This window comes from Melanotaenia boesemani, chromosome 15 (assembly GCF_017639745.1).
Source record: "Melanotaenia boesemani isolate fMelBoe1 chromosome 15, fMelBoe1.pri, whole genome shotgun sequence".
Lineage (NCBI taxonomy): Eukaryota > Metazoa > Chordata > Actinopteri > Atheriniformes > Melanotaeniidae > Melanotaenia > Melanotaenia boesemani.
Window position 1 is genome coordinate 23294050 of NC_055696.1, and position 27520 is coordinate 23321569.

At 40.1% G+C, this 27520-nt stretch overlaps 2 protein-coding genes across 4 annotated transcripts in view; both read left to right on the top strand.

The window, feature by feature from the left end:
- The first annotated feature begins 297 nt into the window (after positions 1-297).
- On the top strand, positions 298-6076 carry LOC121654950 (myb/SANT-like DNA-binding domain-containing protein 2). 2 transcript variants are annotated; one of them, XM_042009333.1, is made up of 4 exons: positions 298-808; positions 2066-2321; positions 2407-2470; positions 2754-6076. In XM_042009333.1, exons 1-4 carry the CDS (start codon positions 377-379, stop codon positions 3658-3660), a joined length of 1659 nt encoding a protein of 552 aa, XP_041865267.1. In that variant the 5' UTR covers positions 298-376; the 3' UTR covers positions 3661-6076. The 2 variants fall into 2 exon arrangements, with proteins under 2 accessions (XP_041865267.1, XP_041865268.1); XM_042009334.1 differs by having other exon boundaries at positions 624-710.
- A 5388-nt stretch (positions 6077-11464) lies between these two features.
- esama (endothelial cell adhesion molecule a) overlaps positions 11465-27520 on the top strand; it is a 77538-nt gene continuing 61482 nt past the window's right edge. Inside the window, exon 1 of one of the 2 annotated variants that reach the window (XM_042008657.1) lies at positions 11465-11887. In XM_042008657.1, the coding sequence (XP_041864591.1) occupies positions 11821-11887 (67 nt within the window). In that variant the 5' untranslated portion in view covers positions 11465-11820. The remainder of the gene's footprint in view (positions 11888-27520) is intronic. The other variant, XM_042008656.1, reaches the window with a different exon arrangement.

Below are 27520 nucleotides of genomic sequence, written 5' to 3' on the forward strand. Positions count from 1 at the left end.
TTTATAGTTGGAAGAATGTGGATCTTGTAATAGATTTTTTTTTAATTGGATCATAATTGGACTACAGTAAATTGAACTGAATTTGACGGTAAAAGTGCCTGATGACTTTGTTGTTAATTGGTGCCATATAAATAAAGCTGTATTGAATGGAATTAAAAAGGGCTTCTTTGAGGTACTTAAAGATGACGATTTTCCCAAGCAACATAGCAAACATATAATCGTTTTAATACCTTTAATAACGTGTTTGTTTTTTTAAGCATTTTGAAGCTAATATTACTTAAACTCCCCCGGATCCACGCCGTGGTTTCCCCGTGCCCTCTAACGTAAAACCCCGGACGTCACCTTCCTTCCCCCTCCCCTTAGCAACAGCGGCAACATGGCGGCGTCCAGTAACGCGGAGCAGTCTCCAGAGATAACAACGCCGTTAAAGATACCAAAAACCGAGGTGCCATCCCCTGAGTCGGAGGATTTAAGTGACAGTAATCAATACCACTCTAATCCCTCGACACCAAACCGCTTCTCGCCTCTGAACGTGGGCTCGGGGACCACGGGCCGGACGGCGGCCTCATCCTCCTCCAACAGCTTCACTGCTTGCCGAGGGATGTCATGGACGCCGTCCGAGACAAACGCCCTCATTGCGGTCTGGGGCAACGAAAGGCTGACGGAGGCGAGAATGCAGCAGCTGGAGGTCGCTGGCACCGTCTTCTCCGGTAAGGCCCCCGGTCCTGCCATGTACGAGCGTGTGTCCAGAGCCTTGGCAGAGCTGGGGTACGAGAGGACCCCGTCCCAGTGCAGGGAGAGGATGAAGGTAAGTGAGGACACAACAATGGCTGTAATGTGTCACGGTCATCCTCCATCATCAGGACCTGTAGCTTTCACTCTGAGCTGGAGCTGCTAACGAGGCGGATTCCAGACCTGACACACGAGTCCAGGCACATTTTAGTATTTGTTACAGCTACGACGCATTAGCTAAGAGCCTGTATGATAAAAACTTTAAGTTTCTCTTGGAAAATTACATGTAAATTTGTGGGCACAGCAGACAGTATCTCAGCAACAGTTTATAAATATTGAAAACCTGGGTGCCATGTTTTCGGCCATGTCCATTGAAGGGATGATTATTAAAACGTAAATTTCCACAACAATTAAAGACTTTTCCTTTTTATAAACTAGCTTGATAAACCTCCTTCCAGGAATGAGGTGCCAGTTATTTGTAACAACCTGTGATGGGTTTTTGTTTAGTCAAAAGTAACATAATGTACCTGTCAGTATTAGTAACACCTGATTACTACTCAAAATATGCACATGTGTAGGGTAATGCATGCTCAAGTTGATGCATAATTAACTACACAATGCCAGCAGACTGTTTTATCTGCAATGGAAATCATTATTGTACCTCATTTTAAAAAATATATTATTCATATCTCCTCTCCAGGTTGTATATAGAGACGTCTTTCTGCTGCAGTTTGTTTGTTTCAAGAATCTGCACCTGCTTGTTGTTCTTAATGTTGATACTATACAAGGTTTTGATTTGACCGGATGTGGTCTTCTCTTTCAAAATTGCTTTTTCCTGCAAAGCATTTTTATGCACCTCACCTCAGGGGAGGGGACCTCAGGTTGGAACACTGATACGTGTCCAGGCAACACTGTACAATAACACTTCTAATGCTTGTTATTGATATCCCTCTTACAATTATACACATTTTCCATCATAAGACTCAAAGAAACCCAACTTGTTTTCACTAATTCTTGCAGAAATCTCTGACTTTAAAACTTTAGAACTCCAGTACCTGTAAATGTGATTTTTCTGGCAGTACTGGGTGCAAATAGAGCCAAAATTAGTACCAGTTGCTTTTTCTGTGCAATCTTTCCTAAAAAGCCGACAAGGAGCCACTGTGCCAAATCAGTCTTTTTGGCTGCAGCTGCCAAGCTGCATGAAAAGTTGTTTACAAGAGCAGGGACCTAACACTAGGTCTAATGTTTAATTAAAGCTCCATAGACTTAACTCTGGTCATTTATATAGTCCAACACATTACTGAGCCCTTATTTGTTTTCTGATCTCAACCAGACGCTTCGGCGTTGCTACAGCCGTGTGAAGGAGCATGGCATCGGGAAAAGAAAGAGCAGCTACACCATAGAGCAGCTGGAGAAGGTGTTCGGTCAGGGAGGCTGGGACTCCCAGAGCTGCGCCCCAGTGCTGATAAACAGCAGCGGGTTGTATCAAGAGATGGAGTCTGATGGCAGCACCCTGGAAGACTTCTCCCAGGAGGACTGGTGCAACCAGGTGCTGGACTCTGCTTTCCAGGAGGGAGACATGGACACTGGTGGGTGTACTTTGCAAGCAGAAGAAATGTGACGAGGAGATAGGTTTGAAATAATATTTGTGTGCATTTCTTTTTCCCCCTCTAGAGGAAATCCAGGTGCCTAAAAACAGAGCTCTACAGATTCAAGCAGAGCTGTCTGAACAAATCCAGTAAGTCATCCAGATCTTACTTTTTCTTCATGGATGGAACAGTCATGATGCTGCCTGTCAGTGTCTTTTTTATACCACCACTGGCACACTAAAGCCATCATTCATAGATGTGTCATGTTTATGCAGTTGCTGATAAAAGTAGTTAAACTGATACTGCCACACGTTGTTATGGTAACTTTCAAATCCAACCCTGTAGAGTGGCTTATTGCTGTCTGTCAGATTGTTGCTATGTAACACTTTCTAACTTGGTAGTCATGCTGCACCACTTTGTAACTTTTTGCAGAAAAAGGGACACGATGCAGACTGTGATTCGTATCCTTGAGTCAGTGGAGCTGAAGTGGGAGCACTTCCAGACTTGGACTGAGTTCTCACGGCTGCATCTCTCCAACAAGTTGGCCATCTTCGGCGTGGGCTACAACACGCGCTGGCGTGAGGATGTGCGTTACCACTACGCCGAAATCAGCTCGCAGGTGCCGCTGGGAAAGAGGCTTCGGGAGTACTTCAACCCCGAAAAGCCAGAGGGCCGGGTCATCATGACCAAAGTTCAGAAAATGAACTGGAAGAATGTTTACTACAAGTTCCTGGACATTACCATTAGTGAAGCGCGCTGCCTGGAGCTCCACATGGAGGTGGACTGGGTCCCTGTGTCACAGTCCCGGGCGACAGGCAGCAGCAAAGTCACATCCCACTACCTCCTCCCTGGGGACATCCCCAAGACATATGGACTATATGCCATTGGCTACGAGGCCCTGCTGGCCTGTAACGACACTGCTCAGACCTATCCTCTGGAAGACAGCGAGAACCACAGCTTACCTCAGAGTGAAAACGGAGCTCAGATTCAGGTCGACGGGGAAGGAGCAGGGCAGGACGACAGGACTGGGGCAAAAATCACCTACTGCTACCTGGGCATAGCTGAGGACAGAACCATACAGCAGTGTCTCTTCCAGCACTTTCAGGGTTCTGGGAAACACTACGTCCACAGGGAGCCTTCCAGCGTGACGCTTTTCTTACAGGAGAACTGTTGCAACGCTGCGACAAGCGAGGGCGGCGAACACTCCACGCAACGTTTTGCTATTTACATAAAATTCATTGAGGTGGAGTTGGACTTCCTGTCGGCAGGCTCCCTGGTGGAGTGCCTCGAGACCGCCGTCGGCTATTCCTTAAAATACAACTACAAAGAAGCATTGTAATACAGCTCAGTGAGATTTTTACTAACTAAAGATATAACAGTTGTTACAGCCAGCAGCTAAATGAAAGGTGGTAAACTATTCTGGGAGAAAGCATGTGTAAGCAGGTTGGCAAATGTTTATTATTATGGGCAGCAGCCAATGGTTACAGTTATTCAATGTGTATTTATCTGGCAATCATCTTCCCATTTACTGAAATTACTATTCAAAATGCATTTTTTAAAATATATTTAATCTACTTTCACAAGCTTTAATGCTGCAAATATTCTAATTTTGAAATATTTAAGCAGGAAAAGTTTGATTTTTTATTAAAAACCATAAAGAAATGGGAGAACTTGAGCTGAACAGTTACAGAGCTGCAACACTTACAATACAAGTACTTGATTTTTGACTAATGTGCACTACAAAGGTTATGCTGCTTGTTTAACGTAGATGAATATTGCCTCATCAGGGAATGTGTGAGAGGTCGGCAAGGTGACTACTGCAGTATGCATCTGTCTACCTCAGTAGGATGTAGCAAACCAAGCAGCCAGGGGACCAGAGTGTTCATTTATATTTATTTGAAACTGCCTTTTACTTTTGACTGTTGAGGTCTGGACCTGAAGTCGTGAAGCGTCTGTGAGAGTGTAGGCCGATTCTGATGCCTTATGTTTTGCACACATAACTGGCCGACAGCAAGAGATGCTTCCATGCAAACTGTTGGCGTTAGCCGTTCTTCATCCAGCTGAGTCAACATGAGATGCTGAATCCTAAATGTCGTGAATTCAGATTGTCTTTATTGATTCAGACTCTAATCAGTTTGTGGTTTTGTGTCATATGTAGAGACAAAATGTTTGTTTTTTTATGAATATTACATCTCAACATGTTAGTTTTTATTCTCAGAAAACCTCCTCACATTGATCATTAGCTATTTATGTTGATCAGAATTTTTCAGGCAGATCTGCACACACAGGTCCTGACAGCGGGACATCTGCTTGTAAGTTGTCAGCCTATCCAGTGGTAGATTCTTGAACCTAAATACCTCTCTTCCAGGACTCATCTATGAGTGCATTCAAGAACTGATGAAGAGAAATGTAAGCCTTGGCTATGGTTAGCTAGTGCCTGGTATTTCTGATTGATTCCTATTGGGAATTAAACTTTGATTCCCAATCCTATCCACATGTCTGTTAGAGATGCCTAGATGCCAGGAATTTTTTTTATTTGATCTTAAAAAAGATTAAGACCAAACTTTGAGTTAGACTCTACCATGTAAACAACATCTTCTGATTGTATTAAAGCTCATAAAGGTCCTATTCAGTGTTGGCAATAGCTAAATTAATCCAAATGGACTATGCTGATCTTAGTCTCATTATGTAGACATGTATACAGACTTATTCAAACACAGATATACAGCTGTTTTACAGCATATCTGTTAGGATCCAGAGGTCAAATTCATCTATATGAGCTTGTTTCAGGTGGTGAAAACATCAGTGAAACGAAGACACTGTTGCAGCAAGAGAGAAACTTCAAATCTGGATAATGCTTTGTGTTATAATTAAGGCTTTGAATGGGCACAGACGCTGCAGGTGCATAAGGGGTCATAATGTTTGGATGAGTCATGAATCAGACTATTCTCTGTATCATGTAACCAGGAATAGGACTAGAATAGTCTAGTTTAGATTGGAGTCAGAACATCGTTGTGCATTGTACACGAAGCCATTTTATCCTGTACATTCACTTCTGTTAGCACCGTGGTTACCATGGTGACTTAGTGTTGATCAGACACCATGTTTTGCCTTTTTTAGTATTGATGTACTGTACGGCAGTATTTATTGGTGACCAATGCTTTTGGAGCATCTCTTGCTGCAGCCATGGGGTCTTGGGTATAATTAGACAGTCCCCACAGACTATACCGACAAGTTACCGCCCACATACTGGTATTTCAGATGCAGATAACATTAAATCTTTCCTGTGGTGAATAGTTTTCCCTACAGGACCAAAGTAAAGAAAAAAAAAACGCACTGATCTACATCTCCCAGTGAGGTTTAGACATAACACTGCAGAAGGTTGCTCATTTTCCAATAATCAAACTGAATCCTTAATGGACATCATTCCATAGGTTATGTGCAATGTGGCAGGAAAGGATTGTGTAGAAAAGAAACATTGGATGCATTCATGTGAATCTATGTGTATGAAATCCACCACATATATATATAACTATAATATATATTTAAGAATATTGATGTTCTTGAGCATTCCAGCTTTTGGAAACTTGCAGCATTTCATTTGTTTGGGTATACAGTATATTAAGATAATATGATATTTTCTATCTTATCGGTTGATACCTCGTCTTGTGATTGTTTCAGAGTCACCGTCTTGTATGTTTACATGTTTGAAAAACAATAAATGGGGCACACGCTGTTGTTTTAGTGAAACTGGACCTTTGTGTTTGTCTGATGTTCAGGTTGATATTTTATGAGGTGAAATATTAAACAAGTCCCAAACAGCGACTTAACATGATGCTCTTTCCACACCGACACAAAAGAATACACCAGTAAAGACATTTACGTTTTCAATATATTGAAAACGTATCGCTATGTCAACATGTGCAACACATCGCAAGGATGTTTTGAGACAAAACAGGAAAGTTTTTAATGTATGTTGAACAAATAACCAGCATGCACAGCAATGCATCCCTCCAATACAGCTGAGATTAGCACCGTAGGTGTTTATTAACAAGTCATTATCAATTTATTCATAAAGTGTTTTAAGAGCAGCCACGGACGAACAACGTGCATAACTTCGTAGATAAGTAAAAAAAAAGCATAAAAATAAAACAAAATTCATAATATGTATCATAAAAGTAGTATAAAATCAAATCCAGACAATGAAAACTGGATAAATAAATTAAAAACCAAATAAAATCAAGTCTCAGATTGAAGGCCAGTGAGTTTTAAGAAGGGTTTTAAAAATGGAAGAAGAGGGAGCCTGGCAAAAGTGCAAAGGTAGGTCGTTTCATAATTCTGGTGCAGAAAAGGCCCCGCCCCCTCTGAGCTTCTGTTGAGAACTGGGGACGACCAAGCAGCTAATCAGCTGAGTTGAGCGACCGGAAGGAGTATTGTGGTGGGAAAGCTCAGATAAACAAGGTAGCGCAAGACCATTTAAAACTTTAATTGCAAACATAAAGATAAAAAGTGCACAGCCAGCCAGTGGAGTGAAGCTAGAACAGGGATTATGTGCTCTCTTCAGGTTTCTGTTCAAAGTCATGCACCAGTGTTCTGAACTAGCTGCAGACAAGGACTCGCTTTCTCCAACTTGTCTCCAACTGTTGCATAGAAAGCTTTTCCCTTCACCAGTTTCCTTAAACGATAAAAGCTCGATGTAACTGTGGCGTTAAATTGTCCAGTTTAAATGGTACATATATCAGGCAGTTATCTTCAAAACAATGGTAAGAGATGCCATGAAAAAAGCAATAGCCCTAAAACTGAACCCTGGGGGACCCCATATGACAGAGAAGCAGGACGGGATTCATACTCAGCTATTTTTACAGAGAATGTTGTATCAGCCAGATAGGACCTAAACCAAAAAAGTGCCACAAATACCAACTTGGCATTGTAAGCATGAGATTAAGATGCTGTGGTCTACTGTAGCCAAAGCAGCAGTTAGGTCCAGCAGGACAAGGACTACATCGTTGCTGGAGTCGTAAGTCAAAAAAACCTTGTTGGAAACTCTCAACAGTGCTAACTCTGTACTATGAAGGGATTTCTCCTGGATTTTAGATAAAAATCTCAATATTCAACGATGATCTTGCCTGTTCTCCTAAAACCCTGCAGTTCTACAGCCAATAAATGTTACCCAGAGGATTGATTGTGTTGGTTTTTCATTTTATACAACCAGCAGCAAATTTTCCATCATCCACTGATGTACAGAAGTTTAGGCTCCTCATCGTAGCTGGTCTAGATTGAGTCCCAGCCCAGAGCTCTTTGCTGCATGTCATGTCATTCCCTCAATATACTGCTAAAAAAAGATCACAAAAGCTCCAAAATCCCTTTAAAAAAAACAACAGAACATCTTATTTCACCGCATCTGCTCACATGAATCTAACATTTTGGTTTTAAGTGAGATGTCTTTAAAACTATTTGGTTCAAATATTTATTTTCCACAACCAGTTGTGTTGAATTTCTTTGGTTTGCCTTCTTTTGTAGTTCAACACAGTTTATGGCCAGATACCTGCAGCATAGTATTCATTGTTATGTGATTGAGTGCTATATAAAGCTCAAAAATCTGTAGATGCTGACCTCTGGGGTACAGCCTTTTTCTAACTTTCTCATTTATATAAACAAAGATATTTTACAATGATGTTTACAGCTTCTCTGGATAGACAAAACCACTGGGCAACTTTAAATCTCAGTGGATGTCATTGCAGTAGCTGCAGTGAATGATTGTTGAGGCTAAAGGTGTAATTGTCTCATGTGACCAGGAGATGGCGACATACACCCACTGCTAAAAAATCTACGCCTGTAGAAGTAAAATATTGAAGGTGAATTAAATGTGGCGCTGTTAATTTCTTTTATTTTATTAATAATCAAAGCATATAGAACCAGAGGAAGCTGTCTAATTGCTGTTTTGGACTTGTGAAGAGTCCACAGCTGTGGTTCAATCTGCTAATTGAACCTAAACAAGTTTCTGTAGCTCTTCTGGACACCAGACTTCTACAGGGTTTTAAGATTGTACAGATTTGGTTTAGACATTGTAGTTGAGAATTTAAAATCAAGCTAAAGTGCTACAAAAACTCATCGAGCTAGCAGCCAGAGTGGCAAAATATCTTCATAAAGTCATAAAGTATTGTGATTCTGATACTTCTGTAGTCATCTAACAAAAATGTCGGAATCATAGCTTTCTTTTGAGACACACCCTACTTATAGCTCTTGTAGTTGTAGTGATATACTCCAAGTCATTACAGACAGGAAGCTGAGCAAATAGACTGCACGATGAAGAGGTTAAACTCAGGTTAGAGAGCTCTTGTGACATTTGGATGTGTACCCACCAGCTGATACAGAATAGTCTCTGTCTTTACAGTATTTCAGGTTTCTTGGCTGTGTTTATATTCAATAGATTTGTCTACATTTCTTTAGACTTACTGTGTGATATTAATCCATCCATCCATCCATCCATCCAGCCAGCCATCCAAATATAGACGAATATCTGCTAATTCTTTTAATCAAGCCACATAATAAAGAAAAGTCCACTGCCACACCTTTGTGGTTTGCAGGTTTAAGTTACTGAACCATGATCCTAATCCCCACCACTGTGTGTATTATTTGTGCACAGTGCACTCTTGGATTGTTTTCCTGTGGCTACAGTGACTGTTGAAGTGGCTGTAGAAAAGCCGTAGTGAATGACAAGCCTGTATTTTCCGGCCAAACTGCACAGAACAGCTTCTTTACAGCCTGCGGGAGTATCAGTATAATAATACAGTTTCAGTAAGAATAGCAATGACGGATCCATAAACTTAATTTTAATCATTTCATGCATGGATAGATTTGATTTCTATTGATGAAGGGCCTTCTTTTTCCAACTTATCCAAATGTTTCTTCTCCTAAACTGGACTTTGAGACGTGGTTTGTACTGTACTCTGTGTTGTAGAACCTTTTAAAAATACCTTCAGTGTTTAACATCGCATACCTGTTCCAAAAAAATAAAGGACATTTTTGGGACGATAATTGTATATGTGTGGGCTCACAACACTGTAAAGAACCACTGAATGTGTGTTCATACCTTCCAGACTATGATTATTTGAATAGTAACGTACATTTTGATCAGATGTACTCAAGTACAGTTTTTGATGTGTGGAAACAGTAATAAGTATGACATCATTTTAAATTTAAAAATTATATGTGAAAAGGATAAAACCAGATATAGGTTTACAGAAAAAATAGTAATGTCAGGAGCAGAAAAAAAGTTTAATATCTGTAATTGTAAAGCGTGACATACAGTATTTGGCCTCCAGGTGTCAGGTTTGTCCACAATTTAAACTGTATTGCGTCTGAATGGGTTTTCTTTCCATTAATATATTTGTAACCTATCTGTCCTGCACAAACTATTGTAGCTCTTACAAAAAATAAAAATGAATAAACAGGCATATTTTGACAGCTTTTCCCAAATACTGCAGATTGGCTGGATGTCTAGCAGAATCTCCACATGTACTGGACCCCGTTTCTTTGGATTTAATCACAGAATAACCTTTATTCACCTCTCATAATTGAGTAGTCCACCTGCATTAGCCTCATCCTTGTTGCTGAGGCAACTGAGCAACCTTATAAAAATGAAATAAAGAAGACTGACCATTTCACCAAGCATAGGTCAGTCCATATATTCATATCAGGGTGGTGAGCTCACCTTGGGAATTCATGTCAAGCTAAGTCCAGTCTGTTTCTCTGCTTTCAAACGCACACCTCTTCACACATGATGGAGCAGAAGCTGAAGATTTTCAAGAGGGGACTAGGGGGACAGGATGAGTTTTTGGTTGTGAGGGTTAGAAAACAGACTTAGTGTTGAAAAAGCTTGTGCCATGCTATTTGAAACTGGCAGGGAGTGCAACTGTATACCTCTGTTTAGAATTTTGTGAAATGTCCTTTTCTTTTCCCTTTGTGGCTTTAGACCGTAACAAGTCAGCGAGTTGGATATCTCTTATATGATGGGACATATGTTGCTTCAAGTAAATGTTTTCTAATGAATTAGTTGAATGAAAAATTAAATATTTGATGTGTTGTTATTCTGTTCCGTCACACCCTCCTCCACAACATATAAGCAAATGTTTTAAGTCTCATTGCCTCCATTTAGTTTTTATTCTTTACAGTTATTTTGTTCTTATCTCTAATGCTGTTTTTTACACTGGTTTTGCTGCTGTAACACTGAAATTTCCCCACTGTGGGACAAATAAAGGATTATCTTAACTTATCTTATCTTATCTTATCTTATCTTATCTTATCTTATCTTATCTTATGGCTAGCTATTCTACTTCAGCTAAAGTTGATTTACTGTTTTTTTGTTTGTTTGTTGTTTTTTGTTGTTGTTGTTTTTTTCACTATTAAAGTCAGTTTAAGTGTGCCAGCGTCTTTCAAAAAGAATTAAGACAAACTTAAGACAATTGGGACATTTAAGTGAGTTATGAAGGGAAAGTGCCACCAAGGTAACACCAAGTAGCACAGCAAACAGCTAATTAGCCTAGCTTAAAAGGCACAGTGGTTTCAGTGACCTGGTGGCATTAACATTTTTTCCTTTGTTTGAAAATAATAATTAGAGTAAAGTATGTTTTTTAAAATCAAGTTAATTTGTAATCAGATCAACTAAGATTTAAGCCAAGTTTTCCTGTAAATCACACATTTGTTTTAGGTCATAGACTACTTTGCCTAAAAAGACAGGAAATTGCGATTTTACACCTCGAAATCTTTTAGTTTTGTTTATGTGCTTGACACTATTAATCCTACATAGTTACTGCTCTCTGGCTGAGTTCATTCAAAAAAATTGACTTAAGACTGCTTTGTACATATCATTTACCATCTGCTCCTGGCGCTGAACCACATAACAGGTGTAAGGTGTCAAGTTTACCAACAAAGACCGGAAACATGTCGTTTTTGATGTCAAAATAAAAGTGTAATTTCCGGCAACACTTCAATTGGAAACGTTTATTTTTAGATTTGTCTTAATTTGAAACCTATATGCGGAACTTCTTTTAAATTTTTAAGCTACCTTTACGATTGACCGAGAAAGGTATTACGGCTCTCTTTCTTCGCCCGAGGTCCTCCCGCCCTCCCTGTCAGGAAGGGGACACGGAATGACAACTTGCGGAGTTGTACTCGCTGCCGTCGTAGTTAGGAGGGAAGCGCATAAAGGAGGACGCAGAGAGGACGAGAAGAGTCGCGGAGGACCGTTAGTGTCGGAGGTGGAGATCCAATTTACACTTCACTTTATCATTGCCATCCCTCCAGGATTCGTGCGGTGGAGGGATAAAGACGGCTTCCACACGTCCACACCTGAAGTGTCCCTTACTTTCCCAGCGCGTCTGCTGGAAAAGGAAAACCACTTGACAGACTTGAGGAGCTTTGCCCGAGGCGAAATCAGAGCTCGTATATAAAAGCCGGGTGAAGGACGATAACAGACTGAGAAGTAGCTGCTTCAACCATGAAGGTCTACTCTACTTCCAGGAAACTTACTTTGCTCTCATTTACCTTTCTGTGGGGGCTCTCAGGTGAGTCCGAGGCTTTTCCTCACATTTCTTAATTTATTCACAAGTGTTCCAAGGTTATTTCCCCCCTCATTCCTGTACGTTTTCCATAACTCTAGACAGTCAAAGTATTACAGATGTTGGATGTGGAATGGTACTGATGAGTTTCAAGGTGACATTCATTGAGCACTTAGATGGATTTGGACACCACATTTTCATCCATGGGATTAGCAAATCCAGTGCACAGCAGAAGTCTGTATTTATTTTAAGCATAAAGTGCATTTGTTGCCCATTTCTAGCAGATCTCCCCTCCCTCTCTTTAATTTACAAGATGTATTTCTTGCAAGAAGTGAACTGACATGAGTCATAATCCAGATCCAAATAACTACCAAGCAAATGACAGGTCTGATTTTGTAGTGTCTGTCCTGAAGTGTGCCAGAAGAGGGCTGGATTTAAGGCTGAAACACCTGTTTGTTTTTCACAGGATTTGAAACAAGTGTGTTACACATGATTATGTCTCCCAGGGAGGAATAATCCCTTTATAGCCGCTGCAACATTGGCTCAGCCGTCCCTCTCTCTAGCAATGTATTAAACTCCTACTTTCAGATAGCTGTACAGTAAATGCATCCTACTTTTTTCTTTGCCCTTTGCTTTGGAAATTGGGGCACAGCACAAATATTTTGAAGGATGAATTCAGGTCTTTATATATATATATATATATATATATATATATATATATATATATATATATATATAAATATATCTTAAGGAATATCTCCGGATTACATTTTTAAGGGTTTCCTGTCCTGTGAGCTCATTTAAAGGACACAAGCTTAATTTTTAACAATCATCTACCCTGGGGGATTGCTGCTCAAATAATATTATTATATATTCTCTTTTTTTAAATCCAATTTACTCAGTATCATCAGAAATGACATTTCATTCGGTGGCAGTCGTAAATCTTTTAAGATTCAGCTTCAACTCTGTTCTTACAAGGCAACCTCCTTCCTCTTATACAAAAAACAGGAGATATCCATTTAAGTTATAGAGCTCTGTCTGCTTCAGGTGAGTGCCTATTAGTTCCAAGAGACAGGCTGGTGACTTTCACGTACCCTGTGAGGCATGAAAGCGAGCTGGAGCTCCACATTTTGCCTGAGTTAGCTCTGGGCTGCTCAAAACACGCCGTGCGTTTCTCAGCGCTGTTGCCAAAACAATCTCATGAGCTGACACAGGCAACTTCAGGCTTGCTTGTTACTCCCAGAGGTAGGAGTAATACCTGAGAAATAGTTCCATTTTTACTATCCAGACCCCTGGTGACATTGCAGTCTTAGGCGTTTTAAGGGATGATTGCAAGCGATATCTCCTCCTGAGCAATCTGAGGTTTTAACGGCAGGCTGTGATTCAGTGTCTGCAGACAATAAGAACACAGTAGCTATCCTTGACCTCAGTGTTTGACTCACCATCAAAGGGGCCTTGCAGGTGTGTCCTGAAAATACAGAGAGGTCGGGATGCAGAGAGGAAATGTTCATGAATGGTAGCCCGCGGTAACAGGAAGACTGCGCTCCTTGAGTCCCAGATGAGGCAGAGCAGGAAGTGAGCAAACATCCCGCCACAAACAAGAAGAAAAAAATATTTTTTTAGGTTGGTTTTTCAATCATAAATCAGAAGAGTGGGGAATTTCACCAGAAGATGCTGGTGAGTGATTGAGGTTATGTCAATAACAAAGTTTGCACAATGATTAGAAATTGCTGCCTGCATAAATAGCAAAGCTGTGTCAGTTAACATCATTTAAAGAGTAAATAAATCAGTCTTTATCCACTGTGACCAGACTTTCAAACATGACCATTTTTAAGGAATTGCTGCAGTATGTTAATGCAGGTGTTGTGTGAATCATTGTCTCCATGATGCTGAGATCCAGGCTCTGCTGAGGCCAGATCAGCTGTTGCAGGGGTCTAAATAATGACATAAGTTTGTTCTTAGGTCTCTGGGTGGGAATTTGGGCTTGTTGTCTTGCTGAAGGAAAAACTCAAGCGTTTTAATGTAGTCTTTTTTTTCTTTTTTTTTCTTTAAATCTATCTATCCATTATCTATACTGCTTTGTCCAATAAGGGTTACAGGGAAGCTGGAGCCTAACCCAGCATTTAGCAGGTGAGAGGCAGGGTACACATTGTATGGCCCTTTATTTTTTAAATAAAAATATATATAAAAAAAAACAGCTTAGCTTCTATTTCACAGCATCCAATTTGCATTAAAATGTGATTCCACTGCATTTTTGAGGACCTTGACCACATTAGACCAGGTGCTCTTCAAAAACTACAATACTTAGACTCCCAGAATCTGGACTGAATTATTCTACAGAAGTTATTGATTAATTAAACACACAGTTTTTTGCTTTGTGAAACATTTATCCTTTGTGTGAAAATGCAAATCATGGTAATTTGATGGAGATTTTTGGCATCTCAGTAACTTTAGACCAAGTCGTACACAAAAAGTACAGTACAGAGGATGTTCAAATCTGGACTAAATTATTATACAGTGAATATAGATTTATTAACATGCTGTTTCTGATTGGTGAAGCTCTTTTTCTACTTGTAAAAATGCAAAAAAGTTCTTTTATAGTTTTTTTTTTTTTTGGAAGCCAGACCATTTTAGAAAAGTCCTGTTAAAAAACTAGAATAGTTACACTCTTTAATATGGACTGAATTATTCTACAGAGGGTTTAGATTAAATAACGCAGTTTTAGATTTGTGAAACCTTTATTTTATTTTAAAAGTAAGGGAAATTTCATGGTTTTTTTTGGCATCCAGATCACATTAGATCACATCCCACTAAACACTGAGGGTGTTCAAATCTAGACTGAATTAATCTACAATAGATGCAGATTAATCAAACACAGAGTTTCTGACTTTTGAAACCTTTATTCTATTTAAGAGTCATTTAAGATGTTTTTAGGCACCCGACCACTTTAGACCTGGTCTTGCTGAAAAACTACAACACTGAGGGTGTTCAGGTCCAGACTGAAAATTTTAACGCAGCATACAAACAAAGTTTCTGATTAGTTAAAGCTTTATTCTTTTCTAAAACTGTGCATTAATGAGTCTTCATGTACTATATAGAGTAATTCATCCCAGATTTGAAGATTAAGTATTGTAGTTTTTGAGCAGAAACTGGTTAAATGTGGTCAAGTTCCCCCAAAAGACAGTGGAATCGGCCAGTTGGATGATGTGAATCTGAAGCTAACTTGTCTCAGATAGGCGTAACTAAGCAGTTTAGAGTTGTTGGTGATTTGCATTTTTTATAGTTTAGCAGATAAACCAATTACTGTTGAAACAAAACTACAAAAAACATATAAGTACAAATTCTCTTCAGCTCTCAGCTCTTCCACTATTAACCTTCAGTACTGAATTTTGTTAAATCTTTATTTTTTTTCTTAATTAAGTCTGTCCCCGAGCTCTCAGGAATTTTATTTTCAGCTCTTCCAGCCCAACATTTCACAGTGTTTCTCCATCTCATGAACTCATTAAGATTATCTCTGTGAAGGCATGTTTGGGTCAGCTAATTTTATTACATTAGCTCAGGTTCAACAAGAACAGTGCCTGATTATGCAACTTATTCGAACTGCTTAAATGAGTTTGCCCTCCTGTCATTAGTTTTAAAGCAATGAACACATTAATCACATTAACGGAGAGTTTAATCTCCTTTTCTATTATTAATTAAGTCTTACCAATTACATAGGAGTCTTTGTCTTTTATTGAGAGTTTTCATAGTTTGTGATTCAGAGGTGGGAGTTCATGTTATATACTTTAGTTTGGGTTCCTATTTTTGCACCAAACATGTTGATTAAGATAGAGTTGTAAAGGTTGACTAAATTTATGTAACATAGGGATTTTGGCTGAGTGGTTACCCACAGCTTCAGCTACTGGCTCAGCTACAGATTAGCATGACATACAGCCTTATTTCATGCATTTCCTGCCGCCTAGAATTAAATTGTTAAGTAATTTTAACACATTTCAGACAGATTTGCATTCAGTTAAAGGTACACTGAAAACAGGTTTGTAATTTAAAACAGTTCTCTACTATTTCATGTAGTTTGTAGTTTTTCTGCATTTCCTATGGGAGGAGTGCTACTGATGGAAAGATTTTATAACAGATGGAAATTTCCAATTGGTGTAATTCCACTTATAAAATGGCCTTTGACTCCTTTAACTTTATAAAAGTTGACATCTCCAATCTGGGGACTTTGAGAAAAGATGGTGCTAAACTACAAAATTTACCGTTTCGGAAACCTTTCCTGAACTGTTCGTACTAAAACTTCTAATAAAGTTCTGTTTCACTTGCACAGATAGTATTCACATATTTTATATTGCACTATGATTTTATTGAGGTTTAGAGCTACTGCTGCATCTTTCCAACAATATATTCATCCTGATTTTTTTTTTTTTTTTTTTTTTTTTTTGTTTAGGCAAGCCTGAATCTTTCTTAATTTTTGCTTTGTGCCACATCCATTTATTCTTCACTAGTAGCACATATACTGACTTTATGGTTGCAGAGAGATACTCTTTTTGTTATGGGTTATGCAATTTTTGAGTAGAGGCCTAAAATATGGGTAACGTGGCTCAAAGGGACAAGTCTGTTGACTCCATGAGGAAACCAAAACTCTGTGTTTTAGAAGTCATTCTGACTGTGCCAGAAAAATAAGACATTTCTAGTTATTTATGAAGGATATACATCAGTCATTTTTACATACAGAATTTTTAGCCAGTGGCAATAAAACACATTCAAGTACCTGCTGTTTCACAGGTTTTTGGTTTGATCGAACATATGCTGTCCATCTTTCAGTCCCATCCCATGGATTTTCTATTCTTGGCATGCTAATGCTAACTGGCTTCCACAAGTATATAGTTTCACCTCTGCCAGCTACTCTAGTGTTAATTTAGTCTTTGTTACTGCACCATTGTGGCTGGTAGTGGTTGTTTGCCAGGATAACAGTGGAGTGATCATAGAGATGAAATTGGCTCCTGGTTACAACAGGTGGAAACTGGGTGGATTTGTGCTATTTTTATATCCTCTCAGCTCCACTAAGATGGATGGTATGCACTGGAAGTGAGCTTTTTTATTAGCCCTGGTTTTGGCAGTTTGTCTTAGTGGTGCATTAACATGAGCACACAGTAATCTGAAAGCTCAACATTTCTAACAAAAGGCTGGTTCATGGTAGGGATGTATAAACCATGCCTTATCACCCATGCACATGCTGTTTCTTTGGGCTTAATCGACCAAACTTTCAGTTTTCATTCTGCAAAGATTATCACTGAAAGGTGGAGGATAAGTGAGGAAGAAGTCCTGACACATCATGTCTGCTGTCTTTGTGCTGTTTACCATAAAGATTGTGATATGGTTACACTCCAGCTTGGTTTAATTACAATTATGCGGGCTCTACTTTCCTTCCAATTGGCTTCCACTAATATATAGCTTTGCTTTTGCTAGCTGTTAGTTTAGTCTCTGTTGCTGCACTATTGTAGCTGGTAGTGGTTTTTTGCCAGGATGAAAGAGATTAAATTGACACCTGGTCCTTAAAAGCTGGCATGATTTGTATTATTTTTACATACTCCCAGCTCCAGTAAAGATAAATGCTATGCACCAGAGTGAGCTTCTTTATCAGCTGACCCAGGTTTCAGCACTTTGTCTTAGCGGTGCATTTACATGCACACACAGCGTGATCTGGGAGCTGGACATCCCTTATCAAAGGGCAGTTGTTCATGGCAGGGATGTAACAGCCATGCCTTATCACCCCCTTTACAATTACTCTTGTATTCCGAACACACCATCTGGAAAACGAACATCTTCATTTGTTTTCCAGGTGGCTCCCAGAATGGGCTTTACTTATTTAACAAGGTCAATCCAGACAAGCTTCAAAAGGATCCACTGGGAGGTGGGGTGCTGATTTTTTTTCTGTGGTGACTTTCAGAGCTTCATTATAGTGAGCGGGAATGTTGTAAGAATTATTTTTAGTCGGGCTTTATTTTACCACGGGTCGCTGTGGGCACTGCTCCTTCTCCCATTGTAAGATAACATTGTAAGGAAGCTTAGCATGTCGGCATACTTTATGTATGGCAATATTTCAGCATCGGCTTGTTTCCTGCCCCCTCCCTCTCTCTTTCCCTCCCTCCCTCACTGTAACAATGAAAACACTTGATCCCAAATTAAACATATATTTAAAGTCCCCTGAGAAGACAAAAATGAGAGTTAGGGGAGGGAGTTCATCCAACTAACAAAGATGGCCCTTATCTTTAATTGCCTTTTCCATAAAATAATACTAAATGGATGTGCAGCAAAGCCCCTTTCCACTTTGAGCTGGGATTACAGCAGTTTGAAGCCAGCGCTCCTCATGTACGTGTCCACGACAAATGTCGCAGTTTTGATTTGAGGAGGGAGATGGAGGGATTTAATGCCAGAAACATACAGTCATGCACTTTTTTCCTCTGCAGACAGAACATTTGCTGTCCAATCGTCAGTCTGTGCAAGTGTGCCAATGCTCCTTGTAATCCTGCGTATTTTACATCCATCAGATCTCTATACAAGGTCCAGAAGAACAAGAACCTGATGAAAGATTAGTACAGGTTCAGGATCACTGATGAGAAAAGATGGAGATGGCACTATACAGAAGACATGTTTTAAAATCCTGAAATATATCATGATACTCCGCTTCATTCTTTCATTTCATTATATTTTGCTACCAAGCAGCCAGACTTCATTATAATATTGTAAAGTTCCTCAGGCTTTCTGAAGGTCATGCTTTTACTTCAGACATTGGCAGCTTTCAAATCATTTTAAGTCCAGTCCTTGAACCCTACCATATGTAGAGGAATTTGCTTCTTTATTGTTTAGCTACTTAACACAAAATGAGGAATAATTTAAGCATTAAAAGGCACCAAACCCAAGGGATGAACCAGTGTTGTATTGAATCATAGCAAAAAAACTTAGCAAAGAAATGATTTAAATTTGATCCTAAGGCACTTTTTTCTCATTATTTTCTGTTTTGTTGGTAAAATATTGCAAAATCTGTGGTAAAAATGTAGAAAGTCCTTTCACCTCATCGTGGTTACTCTGGATGATTTCTTGGTTCTGTATTCTAGATACTTTTGCATCTCTTTATCATGCTGGTCCAACAAGAAATATTTCTTTTTCAGTCTAATTTTGACTGATTCTGCAGTTACAACATAAAGTCACATTAGTACTGGGATTTAAAGTATGTGGAGCACCATTACATTTTCTTTTTAAAAGGCTGCTTTGACCTCTAAAGACCACGTCCAGCTCAACCATCAGAGCTTGGATTCGTTGCCCCACATTCACTGACTTGCTCCTATTTTTAAGCACATACAAACATTCATATTTTAGATCTCAACATGGAATAAGCTGTGGGAATGTTCTGTATGACATGTGACACGCTGCTCGGACATTTCTGGATGTTTTGCCAACATTTGTGTTTTGTTCTCGTGGTGTTAAATGGAAAACAGCAGTGAGTGTGAGCAGGTGACCACTGACAGTCACGATGGCAGCAGTGACATGCAATGACTGTGTTTCGTCCCTCTTTTGGCTCTTCTGTGTCGTCTCATCTCCATCCCTGGACCCAGAAGGAAGAAGGCCTCCTCTCAGGGGTCATGAGAAAAGCACTGGGCGACTTTCCCAACATACGGCTCTGGCCTGTGGACTCTTAAAGGGACAGATACCCAAACCTCTCCCCTTCATCTTTTTTTTGTCATAGTGTGCATGTCCCTCCTCTTCATCCTGTCTAGAAAACAGGCAACAGCAGCCTGCACATGCAGAAACAGAAAGGCTGTTTCTGGGTGTTGATATTTTCCGCACTTGAGTGATTGATGCTCGAACACAAGGCTACAAGATAGAAATCTCTTGTGGGCAGTAAAATGGTTTTGCGTATTGTTTTGCATCTGGGCTACTTAGAGTTATTACCAGCTGATGTTTGCGTTTGGCAAATCACAAACATCATTATGTATATAAATAAATACAAGCAGTATGGTTTATTTATAGAGATCCTATCCTGATTTCTATAATGGACGTCTTAAACTGTAATAATGACGTACTGTTAAACTGCACACAAAGCAGACTGCAGTTTCAGACTCATAACCCCCTCTTCTCCTTTTTTAATTGAGGGTTGTAGCCAAGTTTTGGCAGCACACTGACTAATGACTGTTTACAGCAAAGGGAGCCACAGGAGGTTTATCAGGTGCTTCTTTAAGCCAATCTGGCTTTGCTGGGTTTTCTCAGAGTACCACTAATGGGAAAAGCCTCAAATTGTGGTTTACTATTATCAGTTAATGCCACTTTATTAGGTACATCTTGTTAGTACCAGAATGGACCTCCTTTTGCCATCAGAGCCACCTTAATTCTTGGTGTCATCAAGGTGTTGGAAACATTCCTCAAGGGTTTTGCGCCATTGATATGCTAGTATCCCGTTCCACCACATCCCAAAGCTGCTCTACTGGATTGAGATCTGGTGACTGAGGAGGCCGTTGGAGTCCAGTCAACTCAATGTCATGTCCTAGAAAGCAGGTGGAGATGATCTGAGCTTTGTGAAGAAGATGCTACACTGTGGTCATAAAGACATGGACATGGTCAGCAACGATACTCGGGTATGATGTGGTACTAACCATCTCAGTCAGTACTAACATAACATAACATAACATAACATAACATAACAGTACAAAATGCTATGAAGTGTACCATGGTATGTTGAGCAGTATACTACTAATGATAATATGTAGTCTGCAAAAACAAAAATGCAGTATAATACAATATTTAGTTAGTATATTTCCTTCTCTTTACTGTTGCTGAAGCGGAGACTCCGTTCTGTTTGATTTCTAAGCTTCTGTAGCCCCAGGACAGCAGGAAACAGTCAAATATGCTCTCTTTGTAGAGGAAAAAATGTCTTAAACTTTTTTTCTCAACCGTTATCTAATGGTTCTTGAAAGGATCTCCTAGGGCCAAGGTTTATCAAATTTTCTCAGCCCACACGGGACCATGGCCACATAATCTGAGTTATAAGAGCTGATTGGCCAGAGGTTTCGCCCTGCTGTGAGCAAATGCAGCTTGCTTCCAGTGCAACTGACAGATGTTGCTACCAGAAGTCAACAACCACATATCCTTTTGACCTACCCCTCAAAAACCAAACAAATAGAAGAGGTTAATAAAGCTGTGGACAGACGGGAATTAAGGGCATGGGTTTAGACTAGATGATTTAGACAAGAGGCTGTGATAAATTATTCTTATTTGGAGGAAATAAGGGGGGGGGGGGAGTGGTGGGGTCTGAGCTGGAAGCACATATGACTTTACAGATGCTGACATAATCCTGGCTTTCTTCTCCAAGTGTTTAGGAAGCTTATAAGCAGTGTCTTCCAACCTTATTCACATTTGGATTATGTATTCTTTTATTTCCGCTCTCTGATTGTATTTATTCCTTAGTGAGCTTGTGGTTTTAAGTAAACTATTCCAGATGATCGGGCAAATCCACAGGATATCCCTGAGCCACAAGGTCAGTTATACTGGGCAGACATTCATTACACTAACTACAGTAGTGACTTGAATCTGTCATTCATTGCTTTCAATAACTACTTTTTCAGACACATAAATGAATAAATAAAGAATTTCCAGCATCTTCATTGACCAATTATTGTACTCTGGAATATCTTAACAAATGTAAAGGCACACTTCAAAGCTGAGACGGAAGAGTACATTCAAACACACTGTTTATGAAGCCACGTTATTGGAGTAAAATGAGGTTTGGCTTTGCCCTCAATTATGGTACTACATTACTTTTTTCCTAATGAAAGTGCCTGTATAAATCAGGGATGGGTAATGATTTTCAAATTTCCTTATAGTCATTGAATTGTAAAATAATAAATAGTATCTTACAAATAAATGAGTAAGTTTAGGTGACTGTCTTCTTAATATGCAGTCATTTTTACTAGCATCTGGTAGTAATGTGATAAGACCTCAAAAGGTGGCACCAGTTTTCCAAGCTGTTTCCCAGACGCTGGGAAGAAAAGAACATGTCATGATTGCTCAGTTCTGATGCAAAGTGTGTGATTTTTTTTGTTAATGGCTTTAGAAAAGCCAAAAAGTTATGCGTTGAAACTTTCAAAGACAATAAACGAGTTCCAGTCCAGCCTCTGCCAGATACAGCTAGCATATCATAGGTCTACCACAACTATATTAAGTCATTTGAGAGCAAAGCATCCAAGAAAAGGTCTTACCACAAATAATCAGTCAATGGCTAGGTTTGTCACAGATGAAGTTTGTTGTTAGACAAGAGGTGGATCTCATCTCAAAGATAATAGCTAGAGGCATGCTTCACACCAGTTTTGTTGAAGTTTTTTCTTTTAAGTTTGATGGAATTTGTTGAGCCTAAGTTTAAAGACCCATCATGAAAATCTGCACAAGGCTAAAGAAACTGATGATCCTGAAGTTGAGCTGAATACTCAGTTGAAAAGCTACCTGAAAACCTTGTGAATGTGCTTTCCACAGCCACTGCACGATAAATGGAACTGGCATGTTTACATAAGAATGTTAGCAACATAGTGTTGCGGCTCGCGCTAAGCTAAATACCCATATTTGTCCTTTATGTGTGGGTTTTGGGCCGTTTTCAGAAAGCTTTGTGGATGCATAGCCTAACATGGCAAATGAAGCAATACCACAGGTAACTGTGGGGCAATGAAGCGCGGTATAACTGTGTGACCAACAAAAGGAACAAAGAAGAAGAACCCGCGATGTATTAAATGGACACACAGACCACCACCGACTGCTCTTCCTTCTTTTATGTCTGTCTGAAAATGTACATAATCATGAGGTGAACTTTCGACAATGCCCTCTAGTGCAGTGGTTCCCAACAAATTTGCCTAAGGACCCCAGCCATGCAACTACCCCCGTCCGCCTTGTGTTGAAACCATGGTCAGCTTTATGCATCCATTAGCTGTTTCTCACTTAAAATGATGCATTCTGGCTGAGTCCTTTGATAAAAACCAAAGTTAAGGTAATTACAGACATATAGTCTTTTTTTTCAACTTCATGTGAATGAAACACCCAAATGACAAAAAAAAACTGCTGAACAGTCAAAGCTTCTGGCACCCACTTGGGGTCCAGGGACCCCAGGTTGGGAACCACTGCTGTAGTGGGTGTATTGCCTAACAACTATGCCAATGGGAAGGATGCATGTAGGCAGTAATGTTTGACATGGACATACCCATTTGTAAAGGTGGAGGGAGCATAAATGAACCTTAAGCCAACACCGAACACCTACAAATTGTATTTTACAGCCGTTACCCCTACAGCTCCTTATCTTTTGGCATGTGCTAGCCACATCAGCTTTCAAGTTTTAATCAAAAGAATCGAGCTCAAAATCTCTTTCATAACCTCTTTGATGTGGTTTGGAAAGTGACTATTTCCTGTACAAGTGTTTGGTCCATCTAGTCAACAAACTTTCAAAAGTTTAATGTTGGCTATCTACGATACCCAGCCCAGCTTACAAACTATGAAGAAACTCAGAGTGTGTATTGTAAAGCACAAAAGCCTGCAGCACTTTCTAGATTAACACTGACAGAGCACACTTCAACTGGACTTCTGTGTCGATTGCCACGTTGTTACAAAGTGTGTCTCTTATCTCACAAAGAGATGTATTCAACACATTTTTCCTGAAGCTAAAAAAGCAACATTTCATTGAAAAGTTGTCACATCTTCATTATCAGTAAAACCCTCATTATTGGCATAACATCCATACATCATCCATAGCACAAACCTCCACACAGAGTTTTTTACGTTGTTTTTCTCATAATTTTGTTTGACATGATCAGAAGTATAATTGTAGCAGCGCAGTGGAAGTCTGATGGGGTAATGGAGTGAGAGGTGACGCTGGCAGTAGGCAGCTATGTGGAAAAAGTCATTACAGTAGCACATTAAGCCAAGGCCTTCAGGGCATCGGAGCCTGGATTGGTGTCCTCAGCGAGGCAGAACGAGTGAAGAGATGCTGCTTGAAAGACAGCAGGAGACGAGTCAGGTTTATGCCTCTTGACAACCCTCAGGGAAAAAAAAACCGTCTTTACTTCCACTGAATGACTAAATATCATCCATCCACAGTGGGATGTTTGGGGTGCTCTCCTGTGGGGGAAACTTTTCTTTTGTTTTTACCAGACTTGTTGTAATCCGTCCTTATCTGCTGAATTTCTTTTTGTTATACCCACGTATAAGCCGTGGGAAGTAGATGTGAACTTGTTGCAAGTCACTGACGTCTACAGAGATGTTGCCACAGATGCTCGGTTTTCATCTGTTTTTGATTCCATCAATGCAACATATTTTCTTGCATGAACTGAAAAAAAATGACCTCCCCCTAGATGGTATTTAAGTTAATTTCATTGCATCCCTTTATTGATGATTGATCCAGGCTAGTAAAAGTGATCATTTTACGATAGTTAATCCAAAGTGAGGGGTCATTTGCGGTGCATGAATCGTCCCCAGAGCTGTGATTTGAGATATAAATGAAGGCGGAGCATGTTGTGGGAATGGGAAAGGAGCCGCCCGGTTGATCACGTTGCCTTCCTGGCTCGTGTCTGTGATGTTCCAGACTGCAGGACCTTCTGCCATCTCAGCTATTCCCTCATTAAATATTCTTCTACTCTCACCCTGCACATTTCATTTCATTGAAAACAGTTTTGTTCTAGCTGACAGCTTAAAAGAACAGATATTTTTCTATTCTTTCCCTCACATTTCATTTTTTTTTTATCTGTTAACAGACATCTTCTGCCATGAAAGACACTTTTATCAACATTATTACATCTACATGTGCCTCCCCTGCCTCTTCCTCTTGCCCTTTTCGTTTTCATCTTGTCGTCCAATCCTCCTCCTCTCCTTCATCTTCCAAATCTCCTGAGGGCTCCAAGCTCCAACATCTCATCAGCTCTCAGGTCTCGGGTCAGCCCAGAGGGTCAGAGCACAGCACGGGGGCTTTGTTTTACTGGCTTTTAGTGTGTGCGTGTGTGTGTGTGTTATGTTTCTGTAACCCTCCTTTACCTTTTCACTCATATTCCTCCTCATTTCTCCCTTCTCTCTTTCACTGCTCCTCCCTTCCCTGGCTAGTATATATGTAATTATAAGCTCTTATCTATTTTTCCGTCACACACAAGTACACTCCAGAGAGAGCTCAGTTGATGTCATTATCTCCAATAATGGCGCAGAGGTGCAGCCTCTCCCACAGCCCTCCCGTTATCCTCACCACTCTCCACCATATAATTGCTATTTATTAAAAATATCTCCTGCATCGTCGCCTTCCCCGATGCAGCAGCCCCCTCAAAGTAAGCCTTGACATTAATATGCTGTTTTTTTTTTCTTTTTTAAATCAACGTGCAGAGGCATCTTGGCCAATACTGTCATAATTGGATTTCTGTTGCTTCATTCTCAGTCTAAGTGACAGCGGCCCTCAGAGAAAACATGCTTGCTGTCATCAAGTAAAAGTCCTCTTAACAAACTTGATTACACAGACAAAGGACAGAAAAGTCCACATTGGCATAGTTGTTAGTCCTTTGTGAATTTATTCACATCTTTTAATGACATGTCATGTTTTCTGATCAGCTGCAACAGATCATGTGTCTGTTCCAATTAAAGTGAAAATAGGTATTTTTTAAAGTGTGCATGTGCTATGCTAGCGCTAAGGGATTTTTTTTCTTTTCCATGTAAGAGTGTGAGTTATTCTGGCAGGCAGAATGCTCTCAGGTTGGAGAGTCAGGGAGGAATTCTGACAAGCTTTGCGTTCCCATTATAAATCCCCCCTGATTTCCCAAACTGGAAGCATTTTGACCACTTCCCAGTGCCTTGACTACTCATGAGTACTTACACAACCTTTGCTAGTAGAGACTGTGTTAAAGCTAACAGTGAAGCTGCACCGTCGTCTTCAGCCTGCATCCTTGTCCTCTCGGGATGCTTTAAGGGACAGTTTAACCCTGAGCAGGTGGTCAGTCCGTCACAGATGTATGCTTACTAAAATTAGGATCACAAACAACACAATCAAAACGCACCTGAGACTAAAACCAGGAAGTTTCTTGCTGTGAGGCAACAGTGCTAACCATCACTCTGCTGTGCAGCCCCTGGGAAATTCACAGTTTCCCAATCCTAATGCAGCCCTCTTCCTCTATAGTCCTCAGAAATGGACCGAATACATGTAAAGCTTCAATCAAGACTTGGTCAGGTTGGCAGCATGGGTCAGGTTGCGGTTTAGTTTGGGTAAATTTGCTGGTTTAGGCTGAATCAGGTAGATTTTTAAAGCAGCACTGCTGAACTTTGGTAGATTTTCACCCTATCGAAGGCTAATTCCGTCTTCTGAGCTTTCTCCATCCAGTAAAAGCCAGTCTAATGTTGACTCCTGTCTCATTTATTGTTCTGTCACTTTCACTTTTTCATTCCGAATCAGCCATGGCGCACATCCAGAACGGGCAATGTGTTGCTGGCGTGTGACATAAAGCAAAACTCAGCTGTTGCGTGATGCCCCGGGCAGGAAAAGGAATTTATGAAGTACGGTTTCTCAGCCTCGGAACACTGCAGGGCAACGACGGCTCCAGGAATGTACATAATAAAGATCAGTGTGCCACCAAAACGAGCCAGAAGCACAAAGTTTTAAGGTCGGACACTTGTGTAGTGTTGCTTTAAGGTTTGGAAAAGCAGGCTTAAAGATTAGGGTTTTTGCTGACTCATTCATGCACATCAACATTTCATGTTCTTTATTTTTTATTTCACCACATCAGCTGCTGTGTCACTCAATCATTACAGGTCACTTAATAGCACTTTATGTCTTAAGGTTGTAAAAAGCTGCTTTCACAAACACCCCACAGAGAGCTCTACTTGTTAGAAGTCAGAATCTGTAATTGCCAGAGCTGAGCATTTTGTTGACACGTGTTATTTTGAGGTTATTGCAGAATCGACTGTGGGGGGTGTTTGATTTGGCACACAATTCCTTCTTGTTAAGGCTTTTGTCCTTTGCTTGTAATAAATCCCCCTCACAAGGCACCGGTATCCTCCAACTGTCCGCACACGCAACAGTTGTTAATCATGAGAGCTGCTGGGGATCTTTGGGCAGTTGAAAGGCTAGATCCGTTTCCTGATGCTGTAACTCTATTTTCTGACTCTCCAAGCAAGAACAATGGCATATAAACTGATGTGTAACAAAGAGACAGAAAAGTGCAGAGGAGATACTGTGACGAAACACTGTGTAGCGTCGAAGGCTCCTTCTAAATGTCACCGTTGCCTTTGCCATGTCCTCTACTGCCAGAAAAAATAAAAACACACTGCTTCTCTGTAATTCATCTTTCTTTTCATGTGTGTGTCTGCAGCAGCACCACTGTACAGAGGGCTGTGAAGTACAGTACAGCTGAGGCACAGAGAGCCCGTATAATCTCCCCTGCTCATGTGTTTGAAGAGGTGGAAATCTCTCCACCGAATGCTAAACAGGATCTATCAGGATTAAGCTCAAGTTTGAGGCAGTCTAGCTTATTGCTGACTGTGTTTCACAACTGGGAATTTGGAAAAGCTTGCCATGTGAGCCACAAAGCGACAGATTCCTCTAAAGTCACAGGCTGATAGGCCTTTTTTATTCTCCCTTTCTTT